General features: G+C 45.3%; 1 protein-coding gene across 7 annotated transcripts in view; it reads right to left on the bottom strand.

Annotated features, from left to right (window-relative positions):
• VPS53 (VPS53 subunit of GARP complex) overlaps positions 1-22524 on the bottom strand; it is a 146869-nt gene that overhangs the window by 79523 nt on the left and 44822 nt on the right. For all 7 annotated transcript variants that reach the window (XR_005017674.1, XR_005017675.1, XR_005017676.1 and 4 more), the window contains 5 exons: positions 20905-20983; positions 18163-18306; positions 17178-17320; positions 12988-13129; positions 2648-2749 (listed from right to left, as the gene is read on the bottom strand). Coding sequence is in view for 1 of the 7 variants with exons in the window: in XM_036835522.1 (XP_036691417.1) it covers positions 2648-2749; positions 12988-13129; positions 17178-17320; positions 18163-18306; positions 20905-20983 (610 nt within the window). In the remaining 6 variants the exon portion in view is untranslated. The remainder of the gene's footprint in view (positions 1-2647; positions 2750-12987; positions 13130-17177; positions 17321-18162; positions 18307-20904; positions 20984-22524) is intronic.

Below are 22524 nucleotides of genomic sequence, written 5' to 3'. Positions count from 1 at the left end.
CAGAAGCCAGTGAGTGGCTGGGAGGAGGGGGGTCCTGAGCTCCCACATCATCAACCACAAGTGGGACAGGTGCTGGGGAGGTGGTGGGAGGTCAGGGATGGCAGGTGAGGAGTCATTAGTCACCGGCGTGTACGTTTTATTACTAACAAGTAACAGCCCATGAAGCTGCGGGTGGATCATTTAGTTCCGGGGTTTTCAGTACTTTCTTTTTTTTTTTTTTTTTTTTTTTTTTTAAGAAAGCTGCGTTTTTTTTATAGCTACTTTATTTATTTATTTATTTATTTATTTTTGGCTGTGTTGGGTCTTCGGTTCGTGCGAGGGCTTTCTCCAGTTGCGGCAAGCGGGGGCCACTCTTCATCGCGGTGCGGGGACCGCTCTTCATCGCGGTGCGCGGGCCTTTCACTATCGCGGCCCCTCCCGTTGCGGGGCACAGGCTCCAGACGCGCAGGCTCAGTAGTTGTGGCTCACGGGCCCAGCCACTCCGTGGCATGTGGGATCTTCCCAGACCAGGGCTCGAACCCGTGTCCCCTGCATTAGCAGGCAGATTCTCAACCACTGCGCCACCAGGGAAGCCCAGTACTTTCTTTTTGAACACACCTGGAACCCCTGATCCAAAAGCAATTTTATCTGGAAGTCCATGAAAAAAGTGACTCAAAACAGAACTGCTGTATTTGGAGGGACTTAGGGCCCTGGCCTCATCCCAACTCCCCACAGTGACATCTGACAGGGCACCAAGGAATACAGCTGGAAAACCACTGGCTCTCTCTATACACGGAGAAACGAGGGAAGTCTAGAGAGAGTAAAAACCTACCTAAGGTCATGCGGGCAGCTAATGGCAAACCAGAGTCTGGCATCTTCCCCATCACGTGACTCTTCTTTACCCCGTGTACCTGTGTTCTGTGTCCTTAGAACGAGCAGGTCTTTGTCTTTAAGATAGTAACCTCAAGCTTAAAAGATGAGTAAAAAGTTCCACAAGAAAGAAAAATCATATGTTACCTGGCAAAACTGATTTTGTAGCTAATGGGGGCTATCATAATCCAGTTTAATAATATCCAGAGATGACTAGAGAAAGGGATAACTTTTCACGGCAGCATCTGAGTGTTCAGCTCCACAATTCTGGACATGACAATGGCAGCCACTTGCACTGGGGAGACACGAGGGCCCTGAAAACGTCCCAGCTACACAAGGCCAGCTCACAGGGTGCAGGTGCCCGAGCGCGGGTGGAGGACACACGAGAAGGATGAGCTCCACACCCAGAGTCTTCTTTCCCATCCCAGTCCTTCCTCCCAAAATGTGAGAGATGCATTTCTTTAGTTAGAAGAAATCTTTTGTTTTCTCCCAGCCTAGCTGATATGATGGCTTTAAATCAATTATGTCTAATCCCACAGATCTCTGGGATATGGCCTCAAGGTATCCCTTCAGTTTTATCCATTCACTTTTATTCACGGGATGCATTTCTATGTCCTCCACTCTTCAGGGAGACATCACCGATGTAATAGAAGGAACGCCAGAAAAGGAATTCTAGTCTCTGACTTCTAGACCTAGCTTCTGGTCTCAGCTCCTCCACTTTCAAACTATGTAACCCTGGGCTAGTCACTTAACCTGCAGCTCCCATATAAAATCCTATAAAAGGAAAGGCAGGCATTGTGAGGATGAAAGGGAATAAAGCGTGGAAAGGACTTTTAAACCATAAAGCACCATGAAAATGTGAGGCATCCATGTTATTATAATTATTTAATCGATGGATCAGACACATTTGATGGCGTCACTTCAGAACTGCTCCTGGAAATTCTGCTCTCTTGGCTCCTGCCAGGATTGTTCACCTACCCTCCCCATGCTAGGAATGCAGGGTTAACTGCGAAGTGCGTGGCTACGGGTTTCCCAGAGCTGCCCTTCCCAGTAGGCCTCCCTTTCGGTGATGTCTGGAGCAAAAACAATACCATAAAATAATCCTCTAGCAGCCAAGTGTAGAAAATTAAAAAGAAGGATCACTAATCCAGACAGGAAAAGTCCTGATTTATTGCTCTAAGCTCTCTCATCATAAAATGGCAGTGAAACAAAAACACCATTCTGTGGGATGAAGGGAGAGGAAATTTAGAGTTGGACAGAAAAAGCTGAAGGAAATGAAAGTGCTGGTGTGCTCTGAAAAGTAACTCTCCAAATATGCCATTGGTCACCATGGTGTTTCCAGGCCTCCCCAACAGCTTCCAGACGAAGGTGCTCGGCTTACGCTGAGCGGAGACCCCTCCTGGCTGACGGTGCTGCTAACTTCACCCGGGACCTTTCAGCCGCTCATGTCATCACTAGACCAGATCAGGGGACAATGGAAAGCTAAGCTGACAAGCTTGGGAGATGATGAAGGAGGCAGGGCAGAGTTCTGCTGCCCCACCACATGGGCTAATTAATTAAGCTTGGCCGTGTTGCTAAGGCCGGTGTGCCATTCGGGAGCCAAGGGGTGGGGCAGGAAGGGCTGCCCTTTCACTCCGGTTTCTAAATGCACTTTCAGATCAAGGCCTTCTACAAAGACCACCACGGTTGCAATCTCTGAATGTAGTCAATAGCCAAGGGGTCATATTTAGAGCAAGCAGACCCATTTTCAGAAACAAACATTAGATAGGTTGCACAGGGAAACGCAAACCAGACTTACTTGCTCTACGTCTCCTTTTTCCATCGCCAGTTCCTCCATCTCTGGTGCTGGCTCATCTTCCAGGAAGGGATTGGTGGATGCGGGTGGAGACTCAAGTTTTTTCTGTTGATTAGATGTGAGAAACAGATAGGTATTTTCTGAGCGTAGTCAGTAGCTTTCCCCACTGATCTGCTTTTTCCAAGTCTCTCCAACAGCTACATCATGAAATCCAATCTAATGAGCAAAAACTGAGACAACCTGGACCACATTCTCACCTCCAGGCCTTCACACTGCTTTTTCCTCTTCCTGAAACCTTACTGCCCACCCAAACCCAATCCAAAGCTGCCTAAAATTCTCCGTCATCCTTCAGTCTTCAAGTCAGAAGTCCCCTCTTCTGGGAAGCCTTTCTCACCTGTCAAGTCTGGGTTAGAAGTCCCAGTCACACACTCCCATCCCCCCGGTGTGTCCTCTACCCAGGTATTTATTAAAATACCACAACTGCTCATTTATTTGTCTTCTCCCCACTAGCTTCTGTGACAGCAGGAATCATATCTGTCTCGTTTCTATCTCTGGTGTCTGGCATGTCATAGGTCTTCATAAATATGAATGAGTCAAAATGCCAGATGGGTGTGAATTCAAGAACAAACTATAGGACTTCCCTGGTGGTACAGTGGTTAAGAATCTGCCTGCCAATGCAGGGGACATGGGTTCGAGCCCTGGTCCGGGAAGATCCCACATGCCGCGGAGCAACTAAGCCCATGTGCCACAACTACTGAGCCTGAGCTCTAGAGCCCGAGAGCCTCAACTACTGAAGCCCTCGTGCCTAGAGCCCATGCTCCGCAACAACAGAAGCCACCGCAATGAGAAGACTGCGCACCGCAACGAACAGTAGCCCCTGCTCGCCGCAACTAGAGAAAGCCCGCGCGCAGCAACAAAGACCCAACACAGACAAAAATTTAAAAAAATTAAAAAAAAAGAAACTATAGAGCTAATCTTTTGTGTTCTAGATTATAGAGAGAAGTCCCTTCCCAAATAAGTCTCATTACAACCACCACAATAAAATCTTGAGAAAAATTACTCCCCAGCTCCTGAATGCGACCATTCTTTCAAAAGATATCATCGAGTGGGACCTCGGGCTAGCGGGAAAGCTGGAGGCAGGAGATGTGGGTTTTTAGCTCCAACGCTGCTGCGCTGGCCAAACCGTCTAGCTTCTCTGAGCCCCGGCGGCCTGATCTGCTGAATGAGGAGGATAGAGTTACAGGACTACTTGAGTGATTAAATGTGATAAAGCATGTGAAACCCTAGGAGAAGCACATGATACATATTACTGATGATGATTCCAGTGTGACAACAGAATCGAGGCAGATCTTTGGAATTTTTTACAAATTCTACCTCAGGATGTTATTTATGCCAGGGAGCTGGGCGCTCTAGCAGAAAGGGAACTAAGTGGACAAACAGGATAAAAGGGATTGGCTGGTGCTGGGGAAGCGGGGAAGGGGAAAGGAATGACTCTCTGGAGACAAGAAGCTGGGTGGAGAGGAGTTGCTAAAAGTACTTATGACATTTGAGCATACATCAGTGGAGCAGCTTGAACTAATCCCTACGCCGAGAGGGAAGGCAGATGGACCACAGTGTGTGAATGACTTTGTCAAGTGCCAGGACATCAGCTGAAGATATTACCAAAAAAGAAAGAAAGAAAAAAAAAAAAAAAGAACCAAACAACCAACCCAGAAAAATAAAAAATAAAACTCAAAAACAAAAACCACACCTGTGTCTGGTTTAGGCTTTAAGACAATTCCACTTACACTCATGTAAACTACTTAATTCTTGGCCAAAACACTTGGATGCTATTATGTAGCTAGACAGAGCCTTGGCGTATGAAGAAAGCCCTGTGATTAATGTATTAGCTCAAGGTAATCAGTGGTAGGACAATGATTTTTGTGGTATCCTCTGGAGAAACAATATGGTCTAAGAACCCAGCAAACATTTCAAACGGATACACTCCGAACTTTGGCTTCTTTGCCTGATATGGAAAAAAAATCCTTATAAATGTAAAGCAATTTACATTCATTTTCAAAATTAGGATATTTTTAGAAATGTTTCTTTGAAAGCCGTATTTCTAAGTTTTAGTTGTCTCTGTGAGGGTTGCTGGTGTTTTAGGGTGAGGGTGAGAAAGGGAATCTAAGCTTCAACAACAAGTTAAATTAGTTAGTAGCACTGGATTCCTGATCCCACTGGCTCAACAGTGGGTTTGGGGACCATACCGAGGAGCTGAGTCTCTACGATTCTGAGTCTTGCAGTCCTCTGGAGGCGTACAGAGCAAGGGAGCAACTGAAGGGAAAAGCTTTGTTCAAAATCATTCAGCCACAGAAACAGGATATGAATTTTTGAACCAAACGTTCCTCATCTATTGCTAGGTCTACCAGGGTTGATAATAACGTCTCACAATTACATACAGCTGGGCCTCATTTTAAAAACAATGTGTTCCTGGAAATCATGACAAAAAGGGGACATTGGTGAAGTGGACTGAGGGTGTTCCTGGGCTCCATGCTCACCGGTGGAGCATCCAATGGGTGGACATAAGTCGTAAGAAGGAAACATAAAAGGCAACAGTGAAAAAGCAGAGCAACGTTTCAGGCCGTATAATGTGGGCTACTTGTTGGTGTCACCGGGTCAGGAGATTCCCAAAAGGAAAGGTGTCTTTCCTACTCCCGCAGTCTCTCTCTAGTAACATACTGATGAGATTACCAGGGAGTCAGGGGCACTCAGGAACTTCTTGTTCATTTCAGGCACACACATTCCAACCCGGGACCAAGCTGATATCAGAAAAGGGATTCACGCCTCCATTCACCCACTCGACAAAGGGATGTGCTGGGCACGACAAAGAAAGCAGGGAGCAAGGTGGGTCACCCTCTGCCCTCAGGGAGCTTACAGTCAGGTGGGAGAGACAGACTCTAACCACATAATCACACAAGCATATGTGATTATTTGCAGGAAAAGCAAAGGTTACGAAAGGATGCAACAGAGGGTCACAGAAAACTTCCCCAAGGAAACGACGTTTGAGCCAGACCTGAAGGATGCTCCACAGTTCACTGTGGGAGGGGCATGGGATGGCCGGGGCTTTCTGGGCAAAGGGACCAGCACGTGACACCTTCCATTCCGTAGTCATGGGCTGAGCATCTGCTCAGCTCCAGGCACACTCTTAGGCACCGGAGACGCAGCACTGAGCAAGATAAAGAAGGGAGGCACTGCGATGAAAATACAATGTAGGAACTGGGCTGGGCTGGGGGTGAGGCCGGGGAAGTGCTTCTTCATATGGTGACCCGAGAGGGCCCCTGTGAGGAGTGGCTTTTTGAGCAGACTTGAATGAGGAGAAGGAGCCAGTGGGGCAAAGATCTGGAGAAGGGCATTCTCACCAGGGGGATCCCATGCAAAGGCTGGAATGAAAGGAGGAGGGGGTGAGGGGGCGGGGCAGCCGGGACCCAATCACACAGCCTGTCGTGGGCCGTGGGAAAGGTTAGGTTTTCTTCTCAGGGCAACTGGGCAGTCACTGGGGGTTTTAAACAGGGCAGCGGTAGGATCCAGTTTTAGAGTCTGAAGAGGTTGCTGCAGTGTGCCAGGCGGGGCTGATGTGGGAGTGGGCTAAGCTAGAGCTGTGGAGATGGAAAAAAGTGGCCAGACCTGGGGCATCTTTAGGAGAGAGAGTCAAGAGGACTTGGTGAGAGAGTGGATGTGAGGAGGAAGAAAAGAAAGGAATCGAGAGTCGTGCGCTTTCTGGCCCGAGCAACTGTGTGGCTGGTGCAACCACTGACTGAGGGACGGGGCTGGGTTCGCGCCCAGGCTCTACCACTTGGGAATGTGGCTTAACTTCTCCATGCTTCAGTCCTTCTAGCTGCAACGTGAAGGGATATCAACACCCGCTGCACGGAGCTGTCATGAGAATTAATGAGATAACGCACGCAAAGCATGACTATGTCTATAGAGCAGCTTCACACGACGGCCGGCTCATAGGGGAAGCTCAGCACATGGGGGCTGTCGTTAGTGTTTAATCGGGGGGGGGGGGCAAGTCACGAAGGCAGAACCGTGGCCGTGCCTCTCTCAGTGAAGCAACTCTCCAGAGGGAAAGAGCAGTGAGCACAGGACTTCGAAGACTCACAAAAAGAATTCTTTTTAATCACAAGTGAGATCCTGTCCCTACTATATCGTCTCTTTGGGAGCTCTCCAGGAAATGAAAGCAATGCACCCATCAAATTACAAGGCTTCACCCTTCTCCCCAGTCTCCAATGAAGCCCTCAAAGTAACGCCTGTACCACCATCCTATTGGCAAATGTTATATCATAAAACCCTGAAGGGTGGACATAGACTCCTGCTATTTAGGGGGCCATGTTACTGCTCAGATTGATTTGCTGTGATAAAAGAACAAGTCTTTGGAGGCAGCCATCACCGGCACAACTCAGCCTTCTGTGCAAGGGCCCCTTGGGCGGAGCCAACCAGACCATGCTTCTCATTCCTGCTCTGCGGCTGTCAGAGCCCACAGAGAATTACAAGGTTAGGTTTAGATTTGAAAGAACTCAAATGACATATTCCATGAGCTCTGGGGCTGCTAAGTGAAACCAAAAATTTGCCGAGAAATGAACGACTTTCCAATTTTAAAAGGATTCATTCTTTTTGCTATGATGACAGTTGATTTCAAGTCCATACAGGAAGGAAAAATTCTTCATTCGGCAAGTTAATTCCTACTAATTAAACCACATGGGACTCCCCACACCCACCTTCAGAACCACAAGGGCCACAGGCCAGCAAACCTGTCTAATTTACTGTTGGGAAGAGATGGTCAGGCTTTAGTCAGTAGTACATCCATATCTGGGTCTGCCTGCACACATGCCTTTCTGAGGCCTTAGCTGGACACTTCAAATTATCAAAGAAGGAATTCTGAAATTTAAGATGAATGTACTTCCTTTCTCTGGAGGAGAGAGCTTTCATTATGAGGTGAAAGTTCCACAATTTCTGCATTTCTCATTCCATAAACACTTTACTCCGGCCCAGTTCCTGATTTGTTCTTAAAGAGATGGCTTGGAGGCTTCAGCTGATAGGACGGTAAGTACAGGACTATTTGCACCTGGTTTAACATCACTGGAACCCCTCTTTTGTTCTTGGTACCACCATGTTCATATCTTATGTTGTGACAGTTATGTATAGGTTTCTTTCTCCTAATAGAACATAAGCAACTGTCTGATTCAATTTTTCATCTTTTCCCAAGGCCCTGCACCAAGACGGAGCTTGAAAAACACTTGTGGATAAATGCTGATCACATGAGAAGCACTAAATAAAGTCCTCTTCAGACACATGGGCAACACTGTCTGTTTTTTGTAAAACAAACAGACAAACAAACAAAAAAACCCGGTGTGTGTGTGTGTGTGTGTGTGTGCACGTGCACGTGTATGCTTGGAAGAGTCTCAAATTATACCCCAAATTGTTAAACAGTGCACATCTCTGGGGAGAGGGATTTAGAGTAATTGAGAAAGAAGAGATTGTTCTTTTAAAATTTATTTGCGCTTTAACAAGCATGTATTACTCTCCCCCCGTCTCTCTTTTTGGTAAACAAATTACCTGAAACGTGAAGATGATTTATAACTAAGCTCAGACAATATTTTCTAAAACCCTTGGTATTTTAAAATTGTGATATAATTAACATAAAATTCACCATTTTAAGGTGATTTTCACTTCAGTGCTTTCATAAAGGCTGAATATAATGTTTAACCTTAAATCTAATCGTCGAGTCCTTAATAATGCATGTGGGCATAGTTAAATCATACCTAGACATTTGCTTTTACTTTCAAGGTATTTTAATTTACAGACTTTTCTTTTTTTTTTTTTTGGCCGTGCAACACAGCATGTGGGATCTTAGTTCCCTGACCAGGGATCGAACCCATGCTCCCTGCACTGGAAGTGCAGAGCCCTAACCACTGGACTGCCAGGGAAGTCCCTTAATTTACAGACTATTTTAAATCCCTCCTAAAGGGTCAGGAGTTTAGGCAATTAGCTAGAAGGCTTGGCAGCTCCCTTCTTCCAGTAACAGTTACAGCACAGGGTGTTATAAGCTTGTTGGGGCTGGGATAGTAAAAAACAAAACAAGCCCTGTCCTTAAGGCTCTTTCATCTAGATTTCTAACAGATGTCAAATCGCATCTGTCAAAAATAGAGCAAAAGATGATGCATCACATGGATCAGTTAGGAAGGGCTTTCCAGGTGAGCCTGTCCCCTCTCAAGCTCACCCTCGTTGTTTGACTGTCAATCAGTCACCAAGGGGCTTAAAAGGACCTGAGTGATAAAGTGAAGAGGGGGAAGGGCACAGGCCTGGGAGGCTCTCTGGTCAACCTGGCTCCTTGGCTGACTTCTTATCTGCTCTATAATCTTCCAAGGAATTTGCTAACTTTCTATGAAATTTGGCATATGTTAAAGGGTATTATGATATACTCTGGTTCATTTTGTAGTTCTGATACCCTGAAACAAAAGGGTGACCACAGAAGATTTTCCAAAAGGTATATCCTGGGATCAAGGCACGACGCGGAGGAGGTAAGGAGACAAGGAGCAGCCAGTCTTCAGGGGGGGGATCCAGCAGCTAGCGTGGCCATCAGGCCAGGTGGCCCTCCTGGCCCAAGCCAGGCCAGCCTCTTCCCAACCCTGTCTGTTGGGAGCATGGTCAGTGGTCATGACTAAATCCATCCGGGTCCCTGATGCTAAGGCTTACAGGCTACTGACGAAGGTGTGGCCCCAACTGCCCACAGCAAGGTGTCGGCAGGACCAGGGTCAGAGTGAACATCACCGACAGTGAGAAGCACGGCGTTCACATCTCCCCACAGCAGGGCTGCAGTGAACCAATTCTCCAAGACCTGGCCTGCCTTGTGGAAGAGGCCAGAGGAGTTCTGCTGCCTTTCTAGAAACTAATCTTTAAGGGAAAATCCTCACAGGCTATGCAGCAGCCATGGTCAGGACTTGGAAAATGCAGAATGATCACCGGGTCACACTAACTGTGACAAAGAACAGTCTGGGGGAAGAGCTGACTTAAAGACGTCGAGTGACTTGGAGAAGTCTGTGCAGAAGACAGCTGACCAACTGGAGGGATGAATGAAAAGCTCCTGGCTCAGCAGGATTTCCTGGCCAAGGATCTGTAAACTGAAACTCTCTGCAAACTTTATAGGAGAGGCAAGCAACAGCTGAGCAACTGGAGGAGATCTCTGTAAATCGATTATGCCAGAACATTTCAAAACCAGAAGTCGAAAAAGGAAGGGATTGGTGGGAAAGGTTCAGGGGTTCCTAGTGACCAGGAGCTGGAAGGCTGCAGCCCAGGAGCGTGGCCCTGGCAGCGGGTGAAAGCGGAGAGGCTGGGCTGCCCCAAAGAACAGGTACCTCCAGCCCTCTCCTCCCTCAGACAGAAGTCGGTTAACAGCTGACCAACTGCTGCTTTGACATTCCTATACCAGCTTTCCACAGAAAAAGCGCTGTCTTTGCAAACTTACATTCAGCTCCTGCCTGTTTTTCACGGTCTCTACGTGGTTACCCTGCACAGTAGCCTCACCTGGTGTAGAGGGGGCCTTCCCAGCCCACATTACTCCAGCTCTTTTGACCTTTGGGGCATTTCCTAGCACAGGTGAGACCTGACGTGTCCCAGGACAGCCCCGAGTTTACAAGGTCTCCTGGTCATCAGGTACCACAGGGCCGGCCATTCGTTCCCCTGCGACATTAGAGCTCCCTAAATGTAAAACCAAAATCACTAGGAAGAAGGGCCCAGCCAAAGGAAGGGAGGAATGGCTCAAAACAGGTGTTTAGGACTGCTGTTATTCAAGCACTCTTCAAGGGACACATTTCCTGAACAGTGAGCTGGACTACTGGCTCCCGGAGCCTGACCCCGTGCACTACCCACCCTGCCCGGCAGGGAGCCGTGTGACGCAGGCGGACACCCAGCTGGGGCCTGTGCTCAACACTCAAACCGCCTGGTCCCCAGCAGATCCCTGGAGGGCTGAACCGGAGCCACACGAGTCTCTGTTGGAAACCAGGCCAAAAGCACAGCTCGGGCAGGGAGGAGAGGAGCACCAGCATGAGGACGTCAGGGCGCTGAAGTCAACCAAATACTTCTCAGGAGAGACACAAGCTTTTCTCGATAGCATCTGTGTGACCTGCTGCCTTTGGGGATTTGCATTTTCTTTAAGGGCACTTTCATTTGTCTCATGTACTATTTTTTTTTTCCTTGTTAATAAGAAGAAATCCATTCTGAACATGAGTTAACAAGCAGAGGAGCGTCCATATATCTGTATATATATAGTTTTATTTGTTAAGTATGGAAAGAGTGCTTTGTGGTTCCCTGCATTTTATTTTAGTGAGGTCACGAGTGGCCCTGGGTAGACAGGGTTTTATGGTCTTCCCTTAAAACTAAGCGCTGCCATCACCACGCTTCAGCCCACTGCCCTGAGGGACCAGCTCCTTACGTGCCTACTCTGGGGCAGGTCTTGGGGGGCGGCAAAGAGGGGATTCCAGTGAGGTCCCAGGATTTTATGACCGGCAGGGTGGGGGCCAGAGAAAGTAGTAGAGGTGACGGGTGAGCGACAGAAAGGCACTCTAGGCCCAATCTCTGCCTTGCCCCTGCTTCAAGCACAATAGCTCAGAGTTTTCTATATGTGCCTATTAGCTGTGTGACCTCGAGTAAGTTTCAAAGGAGTATTTCCTACAGTTGATGAAGCAAAGTGATGGACTGCAGGCAAACGCACCTGGCACAGTGTGAGATACACAGTGGAGGTTCCCAAACTGTGAGCTCTTATTCTGTGTGGATCCCACATCACAGTTTGTTAGAAGGAAGAGTTTAGACTCACAGACATTGAAAATAAACTTATGGTTACTAAAGGCGAAAGAGATGGAGAGGGATAAATTAGGAATACGGGATTAACAGATACACACTACTATATATAAAATAAACAACAAGGACCTACTGTATAGCACAGAAAACTATATTCAATATCTTGTAATAAGCTATAATGGAAAAGAATCTGAAAAAGAATACATATATGTATAAATGAATCACTTTGCTGTACACCTGAAGCTAACACAACACTGTAAATCAACTATACTTCAATTAAAAAAGGAATGAGGAGGAGGAGGAGGGGGAGGAGGAGGGGGAGAAAGTTTGGAAGTCACTGTTTGGGCCATCTCCCTCATTTAAAAAAAATTGAAAAACAACGTTGTTAGACTATGTAAAAGCAAAGTTTAAAAAGTATATAAATGCAGGGGCTTCCCTGGTGGCGCAGTGGTTAGGAATCCGCCTGCCAATGCAGGGGACACGGGTTCGTGCCCCGGTCTGGGAAGATCCCACATGCCGCGGAGCAGCTGGGCCCGTGAGCCACAACTACTGAGCGTGCGCGTCTGGAGCCTGTGCTCCGCAACGGGAGAGGCCGCGACAGTGGGAGGCCCGCGCACCGCGATGAAGAGTGGCCCCCGCTTGCCGCAACTGGAGAAAGCCCTCGCACAGAAACGAAGACCCAGCACAGCCATAAATAAATAAATAAAATTAAAAAAAAAAAAAGTATATAAATGCATTTGTATAAGAAAAATTCAAACAAATTACCAGAATAAAATGAAAAAAAAAAATTCTTTGCTTCTCTACCTAGTCTCACTCTAATTTCCTTTCCCCAGAGACATCCATCCACTGTTATCATTTCCAGACCTTTTTCTTACCTATTTACATATATAAATATGCTTCTCACACAAATGGAATTATGCCATATATACTGGGCTGCAGCTTACATTTTGCACCTAATATATGTGAGAGGTTTTCTTTCTATGACAGCACATCTAGATCTATTCCCCATTCTACCACTTTCAAACTGCTATACCTATTCCACAGCATGAATTTACCATATTTTATTTAACCATTCTTCAATGACGAACATTGTAGAAATCTCCAATGTTTTCTGCTTTTAAGGCTGCAGTTCACCTCTTTCTTGGTACATTTCCTCTAAACATATCCTAATTGTTAGTAAAACTCAAGAGTTGATAATGTAATAAGGTATTTGTGACTGAATAAGTGAGGCCTCTATGACTCACAGAATTACTAGTCTTTAAAATGGGGCCTATCCTTAGACAAAATGATGACAGGACATTCTAGAAACATGAAGTACTGCATAATAGACAAACAATAAATCCATACAGAGTATTCTGTATGACTATTTGCACAAATTCAGCAAAATCCCTGGGATGGGGATTAAGCACTTGAGCCAATGGATGGAACCACCACAGTGTGAAAGACTGAAGTGAAGCCCACCCACCCAGGCCACTGATTTCCTGGTCCAGTCTCCCTTAGGACCGTCTTACCAGAGTTCCATCTGTCAGGGTACACCCGGAGAAGCGTTTTGCAAGAAACCCCTCAAAGTTAGTCGTTCTTTGAATAGCAAAGAGAAGCAATTTCACTTCAATTTCCTTAGCTCTGGTACGCATGATCTTGGCCAGTTCTGTCCTTCAAATTAAAGATATAAGAATGTTGTCAAACAAACTAATCATTCAAGATAAGACAAAGTAAGTGGCTTTAGCTTATATTATAAAAAAAAAAAAAGTATGTGGTCATTTCAAAACCTGAGGTCTATCACTAAGTTTAATGCTCAGGGAATAGAAATACATGTTCTAAATAACAATTTTAAGATGAAATTATCTACTAGTCAAAAAAAAAAAACCTCAAGGATTATGGACATCAATTTGTTTACATGGGTACTACAATTTTTATCTTTAAACTTCTCAATAATTTGTTAATAATATATATGAAGCATTTACTCAGTATTTTATAAAAATGCAAATATTCTATATAATTTCACAAGTCATTAAGTACTGAATTACAAAGCCCTCCCTCTTCCAGAGAGCTCAATAATCACCTCTTCCACCAGACAGCAGGAGCCCTGGAAAGAGACGTGAGAGACGGGAATCCCCATGTGAAAAGTGACACGTACATGTCTGGGTGGTTCCTGCCTGTGAAGCTTACGTGACACTCAAGTGTCCCGTCTCGGAATGTTAAGTGGTAAGGGAGCAGTAACACAAGAGTTCTTAGTAAGTACTGAGCTATGGGTCATCTTTCCTCATAAATAAATGACAAAAACCAAATAAAGAGTCTCTGAATTTATTTGAGAATTATGTATCTGTAGGATTTTAGCCAAAATTCGAATAATGAAAGCTTGGCAGCAACACTGACATTAGCTGACGCAACAGCAGCAGATGTGTTGGCTTTTGGGTACTCCCAGTCTCCTGCGGACTTCATTTTTCACAGAAAATGAATTTTGCAAGTCACTGAACTGGAGGCTAAAGCGAATTACTTATCAATTTCTCAAGGAATTCACTCTTTCTTTGCTTATCAGGACTTAAGAAAGTCATAACCACAATCAACCTTGAATCAGTACAAAAAGGTTATCTAAATCCAGTAGCAAATGTGTTTCTGAAAACCACCACCACAAAGAATGTACAGCACCAAGGGTGAACCCTAATGTAAACTACAGACTCTGCTTGGTAATGATGTGTCAGTGTAGGTTCAGCAATTGTAACACAGGGTACACTCTGGTCGGGGATGTTGATAATGGGGGAGGCTATCTGGAGGGATGCGGCAGCAGGGGGTATATGGGAAATCTCTGTATCTTCCTCTCAATTTCGCTGTGAACCTAAATCTGCTCTAAAAAAATAAAGCCTATTAAAAAACAAAATCAACAGCCAATATCCCTCAGAAATCCCCACGCCCCCCACAATGTACCCTTAAAGCATACAACTTGACTGTACCTATGATTTTAAGAGAGATGACTACCATGAATTACTCTAAGGTGGTTCAGTTATGCTTAGATATGGGACTTTTTTAAAAATTAACTTGGAGTTGGAACTTCCCTGATGGTCCAGTAGGTAAGACTCAGTGCTCCCAACGCAGGGAGCCCGGGTTCAATCCCTGGTCAGGGAACTAGATCCCGCATGCATGTCACAACTAAGAAGTCCACATGCCTCAACTAAAGATCCCACATGCGGCAACTAAGACTCGATGCACCCTAAACAAACAAACAAATAAATAAATATTTTTTAAAAAATAAATTAATAAATAAATTAACCTGGGGCTTCCCTGGTGGCGCAGTGGTTAAGAATCCACCTGCCAATGCAGGGGACACGGGTTGGAGCCCTGGTCCAGGAAGATCCCACATGCTGCGGAGCAACTAAGCCTGTGTGCCACAACTACTGAGCCTGCGCTCTAGAGCCCATGCTCCACAATAAGAGAAGCCACCGCAATGAGAAGCCCATGCACCACAACAAAGAGTAGCCCCTGCTCGATGTAACTAGAGAAAGCCCACACGCAGCAATGAAGACCCAACACGGCCAAAAATAAAATACATAAATAAATAAATAAATTTATAAAAAAATAAAAAATAAAAAAATAAATTAAGTAACTTGGAGTTAATGTAATTGTGCACTATTAGAAGGGACTACATAACCAATAAAAGCCCGTTCCCACCACTGTTGTGGTAAAGCTGCAAGCAAAGATAAAAACTTTTGACTCTAGCTTTAGCTTTGTCAATGGATACGTTGATCTATACTTCTTGGGCTTTAATTCTTTGATATAAAGAGACCATCTGGGACTTCCCTGGTGGCGCAGTGGTTAAGAATCCACATGCCAATGCAGGGGACACGGGTTCGAGCTCTGGTCTGGGAAGATCCCACATGCCGCTGAGCAGCTAAGCCTGTGTGCCACAACTACTAAGCCTGCACTCTAGAGTGCACGAGCCACAACCAATGAGCCCGTGTGCCACAACTACTGAAGTCCGTGCGCCTAGAGCCTGTGCTCCACAACAAGAGAAGCCATGGCAATGAGAAGGCCGCACACCGCAACAAAGAGCAGCCCTTGCTCGCCACAACCAGAGAAAGCCCGTGCGCAGCAATGATGACCCAACGCAGCCAAAAATAAATAAATAAACAAACAAAGAAATAAATTAAAAAAAAAAAAGAGAGACTATCTGGTCCTGGGCTACACTCATGGAAAGTGAAGACAGAATGAATGAGAGAAGGTCTTTAAAATGCTTAGAACACTCAGATGCCAATAATATTAACTATCCAAAGACTATAAACACTGTAGTAGGGGTGGGAAATGTTCTCAACAACTATTTCCTGAGTGTCTACTATGTCACTGAAGTAGATACTGCCCCTGCCCCTCTGGAACAATCTACCCAGCAAGTAGACAAGCAGAACAGGGCTTCCCTGGTGGCGCAGTGGTTAAGAATCCACCTGTCAATGCAGGGGACATAGGGTTCGAGCCCTGGTCCGGGAAGATCTCACATGCTGCGGAGCAACTAAGCCCATGCGCCACAACGACTAAGCCTGCGCTCTAGAGCCTGCATGCCACAACTACTGAAGCCCACGTGCCTAGAGCCCGTGCTCCGCAACAAGAGAAGACACTGCAATGAGAAGCCTATGCACTGCAATGAACAGTAGGCCCCGCTTGACCCAACCAAAGAAAGCCGGTGTGCAGCAATGAAGACCCAATGCAGCCATAAATAAATAGATAAATAAATAAATAAATTTATTTTAAAAAAAAGAAAAGCAGGACAATGATGGATGTATTCTCACTGCACATTGATATAGGTGATACAGACACGTGGGAAAATGTGAGGCAATGAACCGCTACAGGGAAATCTGGTTGATGAGCTTTTAGTTGATTAAGAAGGCAGGCTGGGGGGCTTCCCTGGTGGCGCAGTGGCTGAGAATCTGCCTGCCAATGCAGGGGACATGGGTTCGAGCCCTGGTCCGGGAAGATCCCACATGCCACGGAGCAACTAAGCCCGTGAGCCACAACTACTGAGCCTGCGTGTCTGGAGCCTGTGCTCCGCAACAAGAGAGGCCGCGATGGTGAGAGGCCCGCGCATCGAGATGAAGAGTGGTCCCCACTTGCCGCAACTAGAGAAAGCCCTCGCACAGAAACGAAGACCCAACACAGCCAATAAATAAATAAATTAATTAAAATTAAAAAAAAAAAAAGGCGGCAGGCTGTTCAAGGCAAGGGTGAGGCTATAGGAAAGTCCTAGAGCAAAGATAAGAGCAGACTTAGCTGCTGTGTTGGGTATATTTTGCTCTTAAGGCAAAACAAACACACAAACAAGTGCTCTGGCTACAATCTACTGGCCCAGGGCTTCTCATGTAACCTTTGCCATGTCTCCTTATCAAGTGTTTACCTTGCCTTCACATAATGCTCTCTCCTCTAGGGTTGGAGCTCTAGAGTTGGAGAAGGCGGGATATAGCTACAGCTGGAGTTTGGGACTTGGTTTTGGGTATACAAAATCTGACTCTCAAGAGAGGAGTCTTCTGAGTGGAGTCCAGCACAGGTGAAGACATTCTCATTAAAATGATGACTTTCAAACAAACAAACCAAAAAAGGTGGGAGTGGTACCAAATCCACAAGACAACACAGAGCCTGTAGAGACTGGGGGATTGGTTTCAATCAACTGGTTTCAACTGATTTCAATCAACACCAAAACCAGTAGAGAGTTGGCATCTACCTTGTGATGTGGCAAAATTCTACTGCAATCCTCTCCGCCATGTACCACTCACGTGGGAACATCCGGCCGTATTTCTCCTCATAGTCCACAAGCTGGCGCTTGATCCAGGCATAGCGCCGGTCAATCTTGTCCAGCCAGGCAACCTTGGGGAGGCAGGGAACAAAATCCACCCCAGTGCTTACAAGTAGTATTGACAGTTCAAGAAAATAAGCAAAAACATAGAACCAAGAAAAACAAAACCGATTTCTCTATTTCTCACGGTTGCAGAGTCTAGGCTACTTTTTTTTTACTTGATCCAGAGGTTCTTAACCTGGGGTCTATGATTGGGCTTCAGGGTTCTACAAACTTCCTGAAACTGTATGCAAAGTTTTATGCATAGGTGCATTTTTGGGGAGAAGATCTGTAGCTCTCATTAATTTTTCCAAAGGGTCAGTGACCCCAAAATGGTTAAGAATTGCTGAACTGTACAGTCAGCCCCTAGGATTCATGGTCCAACAATCAACATTTTAAGACAGTAACACTAATAAAATATAAATCACAGACTTGAGAGCAATCAATTTTCAATAAAATTCAAACGTAACAGGGCTTCCCTGGTGGCACGGTGGTTAAGAAGCTGCCTGCCAATGCAGGGGACACGGGTTCGATCCCTGGTCCGGGAAGATCCCACATGCCGCGGAGCAACTAAGCCCGTGAGCCACAACTACTAAGCCTGCACTCTAGAGCCTGCGTGCCACAACTACTGAGCCTGCAAGCCACAACTACTGAAGCCCGAGCGCCTAGAGCCTGTGCTCCGCAACAAGAGAAGCCACCGCAATGAGAAGCCTGCGCATCGCGACGAAGAGTAGCCCCTGATAGCCGCAACTAGAGAAAGCCCACGTGCAACAACAAAGACCCAATGCAGCCAAAAATAAAATAAATAAAATAAATTTTAAAATAAATTAATAAATTCAAATGTAACATCTGATCTCCTTTGGTCAATACTTACATCTTGGTTTTCTTGAAAAAGTACTAGATATTCTGACAGATGTTGTTTAATAAACTTTTTGATGATTTCCTGTTTGATTCTGGGGTCCAAAATATTAGCAATCAGACAAGCATCTCGTAGGACATTGCTGGGTCCTCCTGGCCTCTGGTAAAACAAACACACACCAGTTCAAAAGCCAGAAGTGACCTTTAAATCTTATGGCCTCTGACAGCTGCTGCTTCTTGTTCTACTCATGATGTTATTATTACTTCCACTCCCCTGACACTCATTTTTGTGCTGTGCATGGATATTTTAGTTACTTGTTCCTTGATGAAAGAATCATTAAGCTAGTCTGCAGTAGCCAATATAAAAGCTACTCCATGAATCAGCAATGAGACATTTTAGAAACAGGGCCAGCAATGATGGTAGGAACTTTTGCTATCTGAGCTGAAGTCACCTTGCTTGCTGAAGAGCCCTAAAAATCAGAATGATACCAGTCTCACTCCACACATGCCAATTTCCCCCGATTCTAACCTTGGATTCCTGTTCTTAAGGTGCTCTATTTGTGCCAAACAGTGTGCTGGCATTTAAAACATTTAAAACCTAAACCCAGGTTCTAAACCACCAGCATTGTCCCACTGATAGGCAACCACGCAGACAGGCAGCCAAAGGTAAAATATTATGATACTGGCCCCCTGACCTGAAAAGAAACAGTAGAAGTAACTATCAAGGGGCTGTATTGATTCATCGTGGTGGGAAGGCCTTTGTATTACTGAAGGCAATTCAGTCTTGCTGAACCTTTCTTTATAGTAACTCACTGAATGAACATGGCTGGCTGAGTGCGTTACAGTGAAAAGAACACTTGGCATCTGCTCTTGGCTTGGCTAAATAGCCACACAGCTTTGGCACAATTATTGACACTCATCTGAAATATAAGTGAAAAAAAATAATGGACTTTAACTAGGTGATGATTAAGGGTCTTCCAAATCTTTATGATTTTTTTTTTTTGTCAGTTCTGCCCAATTTATCCACCTCAACTGAAGTTCAAGAGTTTCCTAAGTGTTACCTAAGCTGCCCGAGAGCTAAATTGTTAAAATTCTGACTTGCTCCGTGCTGAGTGGCTGTTCCGTCATTCACTGCGCACCCTGACTGCTCAGCTCTGGCTTCTAGATGAAAAGGTTTGATCTGACAGAGAAGTCACGAAAGCCAAAACCTATGGGCTCATGGGTTCAGATTTTTTCATTTAAAAAGGACCTAATAGGTAACCTTTGGGTAATTTTTTTTAAAAAAATCTTGATTTCCATTTGTGAAACAGTAATAATAACACAAGGCCTTTAAGAGAAGTCAATAGTCATTCAGAAGGAAAAAAGAAAACTCTTAATAAAAAGTCACCCAGACACAGAAAAGGGAAGCAAGTTGTTAAAGAAAACCATTTTTCACCTCATCTGCCTCGTGGGGTCTGGGAAAAAGATATAAGGTAGGTCAACATTATTTTTTTCTAAATGATAAAGCTGGGTTTCATCTACATTTTTCTGAAACTTCTTAAAACCAGGGTGAACAGCAGAGTATAGTAGAGCAGACCCTGGACTAAGAAGAGGCTAGTGTTTGTAATTTGTGAATACCTTACAACCCCTTTTTACAGGACAGCTTTCCAATATCCACTCCCCGCAGTTACAGCAAGTGAATAAGGAAGATGAAGTCCACAAAGGAACGTGCTTTACACATAAATTACCTGATTGCTAGAAGTCAGCCAGAATCTATGACATTAAAATCAGAGACAGGTTTCCTGTAGAAGGTAATCTACAAAGCTGGGGCTGCTACCCCCACCTACTTCCTAAGTTTCTTTTATGAGGCACAAAGAAAAACGATTAAGATATTTCCAGTTATTGAATTATAGAGCAGATCCAGGAAACGTTCCTTGGCTCGGTGAATGAACATATATCGCCCCCCATCTCCACCCACCAAGTGCTGCTTGCCGGCGTGTGCTTTGGGTCACTTCTGCGCTGCACAGTTCTTTCTCCTCAAATAGCTCAAATAATAGAGGGGGAAAAAAGCTTCTGAGGGTTCTTCTCTCCCCAACACATGCAAAGCATTAAGATTATGTCTGCTACAATTTGCAGGATGGAGCTGAAGGCAGTTACCCCGGCAGTTACCCCGGCACGGTGACGGCCAAGTGAGGCAAAACTTGTTACATGAGAAGTGTAACCAATAGCTCACAAGTGAAATACTGTGGGCTTTGCAGACACAACACAAACAGCTATGCTACCAGTGAGAGCTAAAGGGATTAATCCCAAAGAACAGGATCATTAAAAGCCAGCCTCCTAACTGTGTCACTCCGAGAGTTACATAAGCCTGGGGACGTTCCTCCCAGTTGTCTCGTCACCAAACTGAAACCAAAAAGTTATGTAACGATGCTAAAAAACACTGCGGCTTGAAAAAAAATTTTATTATTATTTTTTTAAAACATAGCCATGAGAAAAAGAAGGAATTTACTGGGCAGACATCTTGGGTTTGACACACATTAAATTAAACTGAAACAAATCCTCACTTTTTGATGCTGGGAGGACACAGATGGGGAATCAATGTTGTTTTGGGATATTTAAAATCAAGGATGGTCTCATTACCCTGAACCTCTAGCAAACAGACTTTACGGCTGCTGGCAAACGCTTCTGGAATGGTAAATGAACAGTAGCTACAGGGAGTGTGCATCAGGCGCAAATGGTGATAATATCCGAAGACTGAAGGGAAAATGCAAAACAATACCTTGGTACCCTGGGAAGGAAATGCTTCTTCGAAATCGGCCAGGATTTGCTGTCCTAACTCGGTCTGGGCGGCCTTCACTCTGTAGGGAAAAGAGAACGTATCATTGCCTGGTATAAATTTCCAAATGTCCGTAAGTAGTTATGCACAGATCCGTAGGGGTTAGAACTGTTGAAGTCTTTAGGGATCATCCAGGAAGCGGGGAGGGGTGGCTAGATAAGAGAGGTCACACATTAGTTAGCAGCAGGTTTATGACCAGGGCCCAGGCATCGGATTCATTCTCACTACAGATTTTCCACATCCCAAAGTTCTCCTAGGCCACCTCTCACCCGTTGTGAGGTAGTATATGTTAATCTTTACAAAATGTCATTAGGGGGTAGTTATGCTGCAGGAAAATGCTATATAATAATGCCCAAATCACATATAAATCCATTTCGGGTTACTGGTATAACTACTCTCCAGCTCCGTGGAGTACAGGACGGGAGGAGGGCTCACAGTGCTTCAGAGTCGCTGTTTTTTCAACCCGCAAACTAGTATCAGGATCCCAAGTTTTAACAAGAGAACAAAAAGAATGTTTTCTAAAGCAAAATAGATCCAAATGATAAAATGAACTGAAGGCCACTGAATGAAGATTTAAGTTCTCTCAGAAGACTGTGAAGATGAAAACTGAGTTATACTGAACATGAGTTAGAACAGGGAAGTCGGTCCTGAACACGGTGGTTTGTATGGAAGCGAGGAGCTCAAGAAATATTTGTCAGCTCAGAGGAAAGAGGAGGAAGGAGAAGCAGCTGGGAGGGAAAGGAGCTACGGGTCAGCCTCCTGCGAGGAGCTTGCCCTCCACCAGCCCCAGGAGCTGGATGCCTCCCACCAGCCGTCCTCAGAGCTGGACGGCCCTGAGCCTGAGGCAAGTATTTTATCTTTGCTAAAAGCACCATAAAATAACGTTCTTCCTTTTTTGGTCTCCACCCTGTTACTTTGGAATTAACTTTATGAAGTTTCTAGAAATAGCAAACAGCTCAAAACCACAATTTCTTTGGCTACTAGGCAATGCCTGGCGACGTACTCAGATTTTTTTCTTTTAATGAGGGGATAGTCAGGACCCAAAACAGTTTGGTTTTTCTATGGCATAGTTATAATTATGCCTTATTCCAAATACTTTCCAGGGTTTTTCCACTATCTTCAAAACTTTTAAAACCACTCTTGTAGGTGGGTTTGCAGCCTCTTTAGTCACCTTCCGAGGGGGTTAGAAATGACAGAGATAAGGCTATCACCGGAGGAGCCCCCAAGGCAGAATCAGGACCATCCATCTACAGTTGCCCAGTGGACCACAGGAAACATTCCTTGAGTGTGAGCTCTGACAGGACAGAAGAGAACACGCTTTTGTTAAACCGTTGCCTCCAAGGTCTTATGACTCCACATAACGGGCCAGGCAGACAGACTGCCCTGGTGCCAGGTCACAAGACGGAGCTTCCAGAGCCTCAGGCCCCTCTGTTCCTCCTCTCCCCTTGGCAGCGCACAGAGAGCACAGGTTCCCTCCTAAGCCACAGGATCATTCCTGGAGGGGGAGCTCCAGCCCCGCCAGGGACAGTCACAGTCTTATTCTCAGGGCTCCTGAGCACTTCA

Source organism: Balaenoptera musculus, chromosome 20 (assembly GCF_009873245.2).
Source record: "Balaenoptera musculus isolate JJ_BM4_2016_0621 chromosome 20, mBalMus1.pri.v3, whole genome shotgun sequence".
NCBI lineage: Eukaryota > Metazoa > Chordata > Mammalia > Artiodactyla > Balaenopteridae > Balaenoptera > Balaenoptera musculus.
The sequence above is the reverse complement of the archived record's forward strand: the minus strand, read 5'-3'. Positions and strand labels throughout refer to the sequence as shown.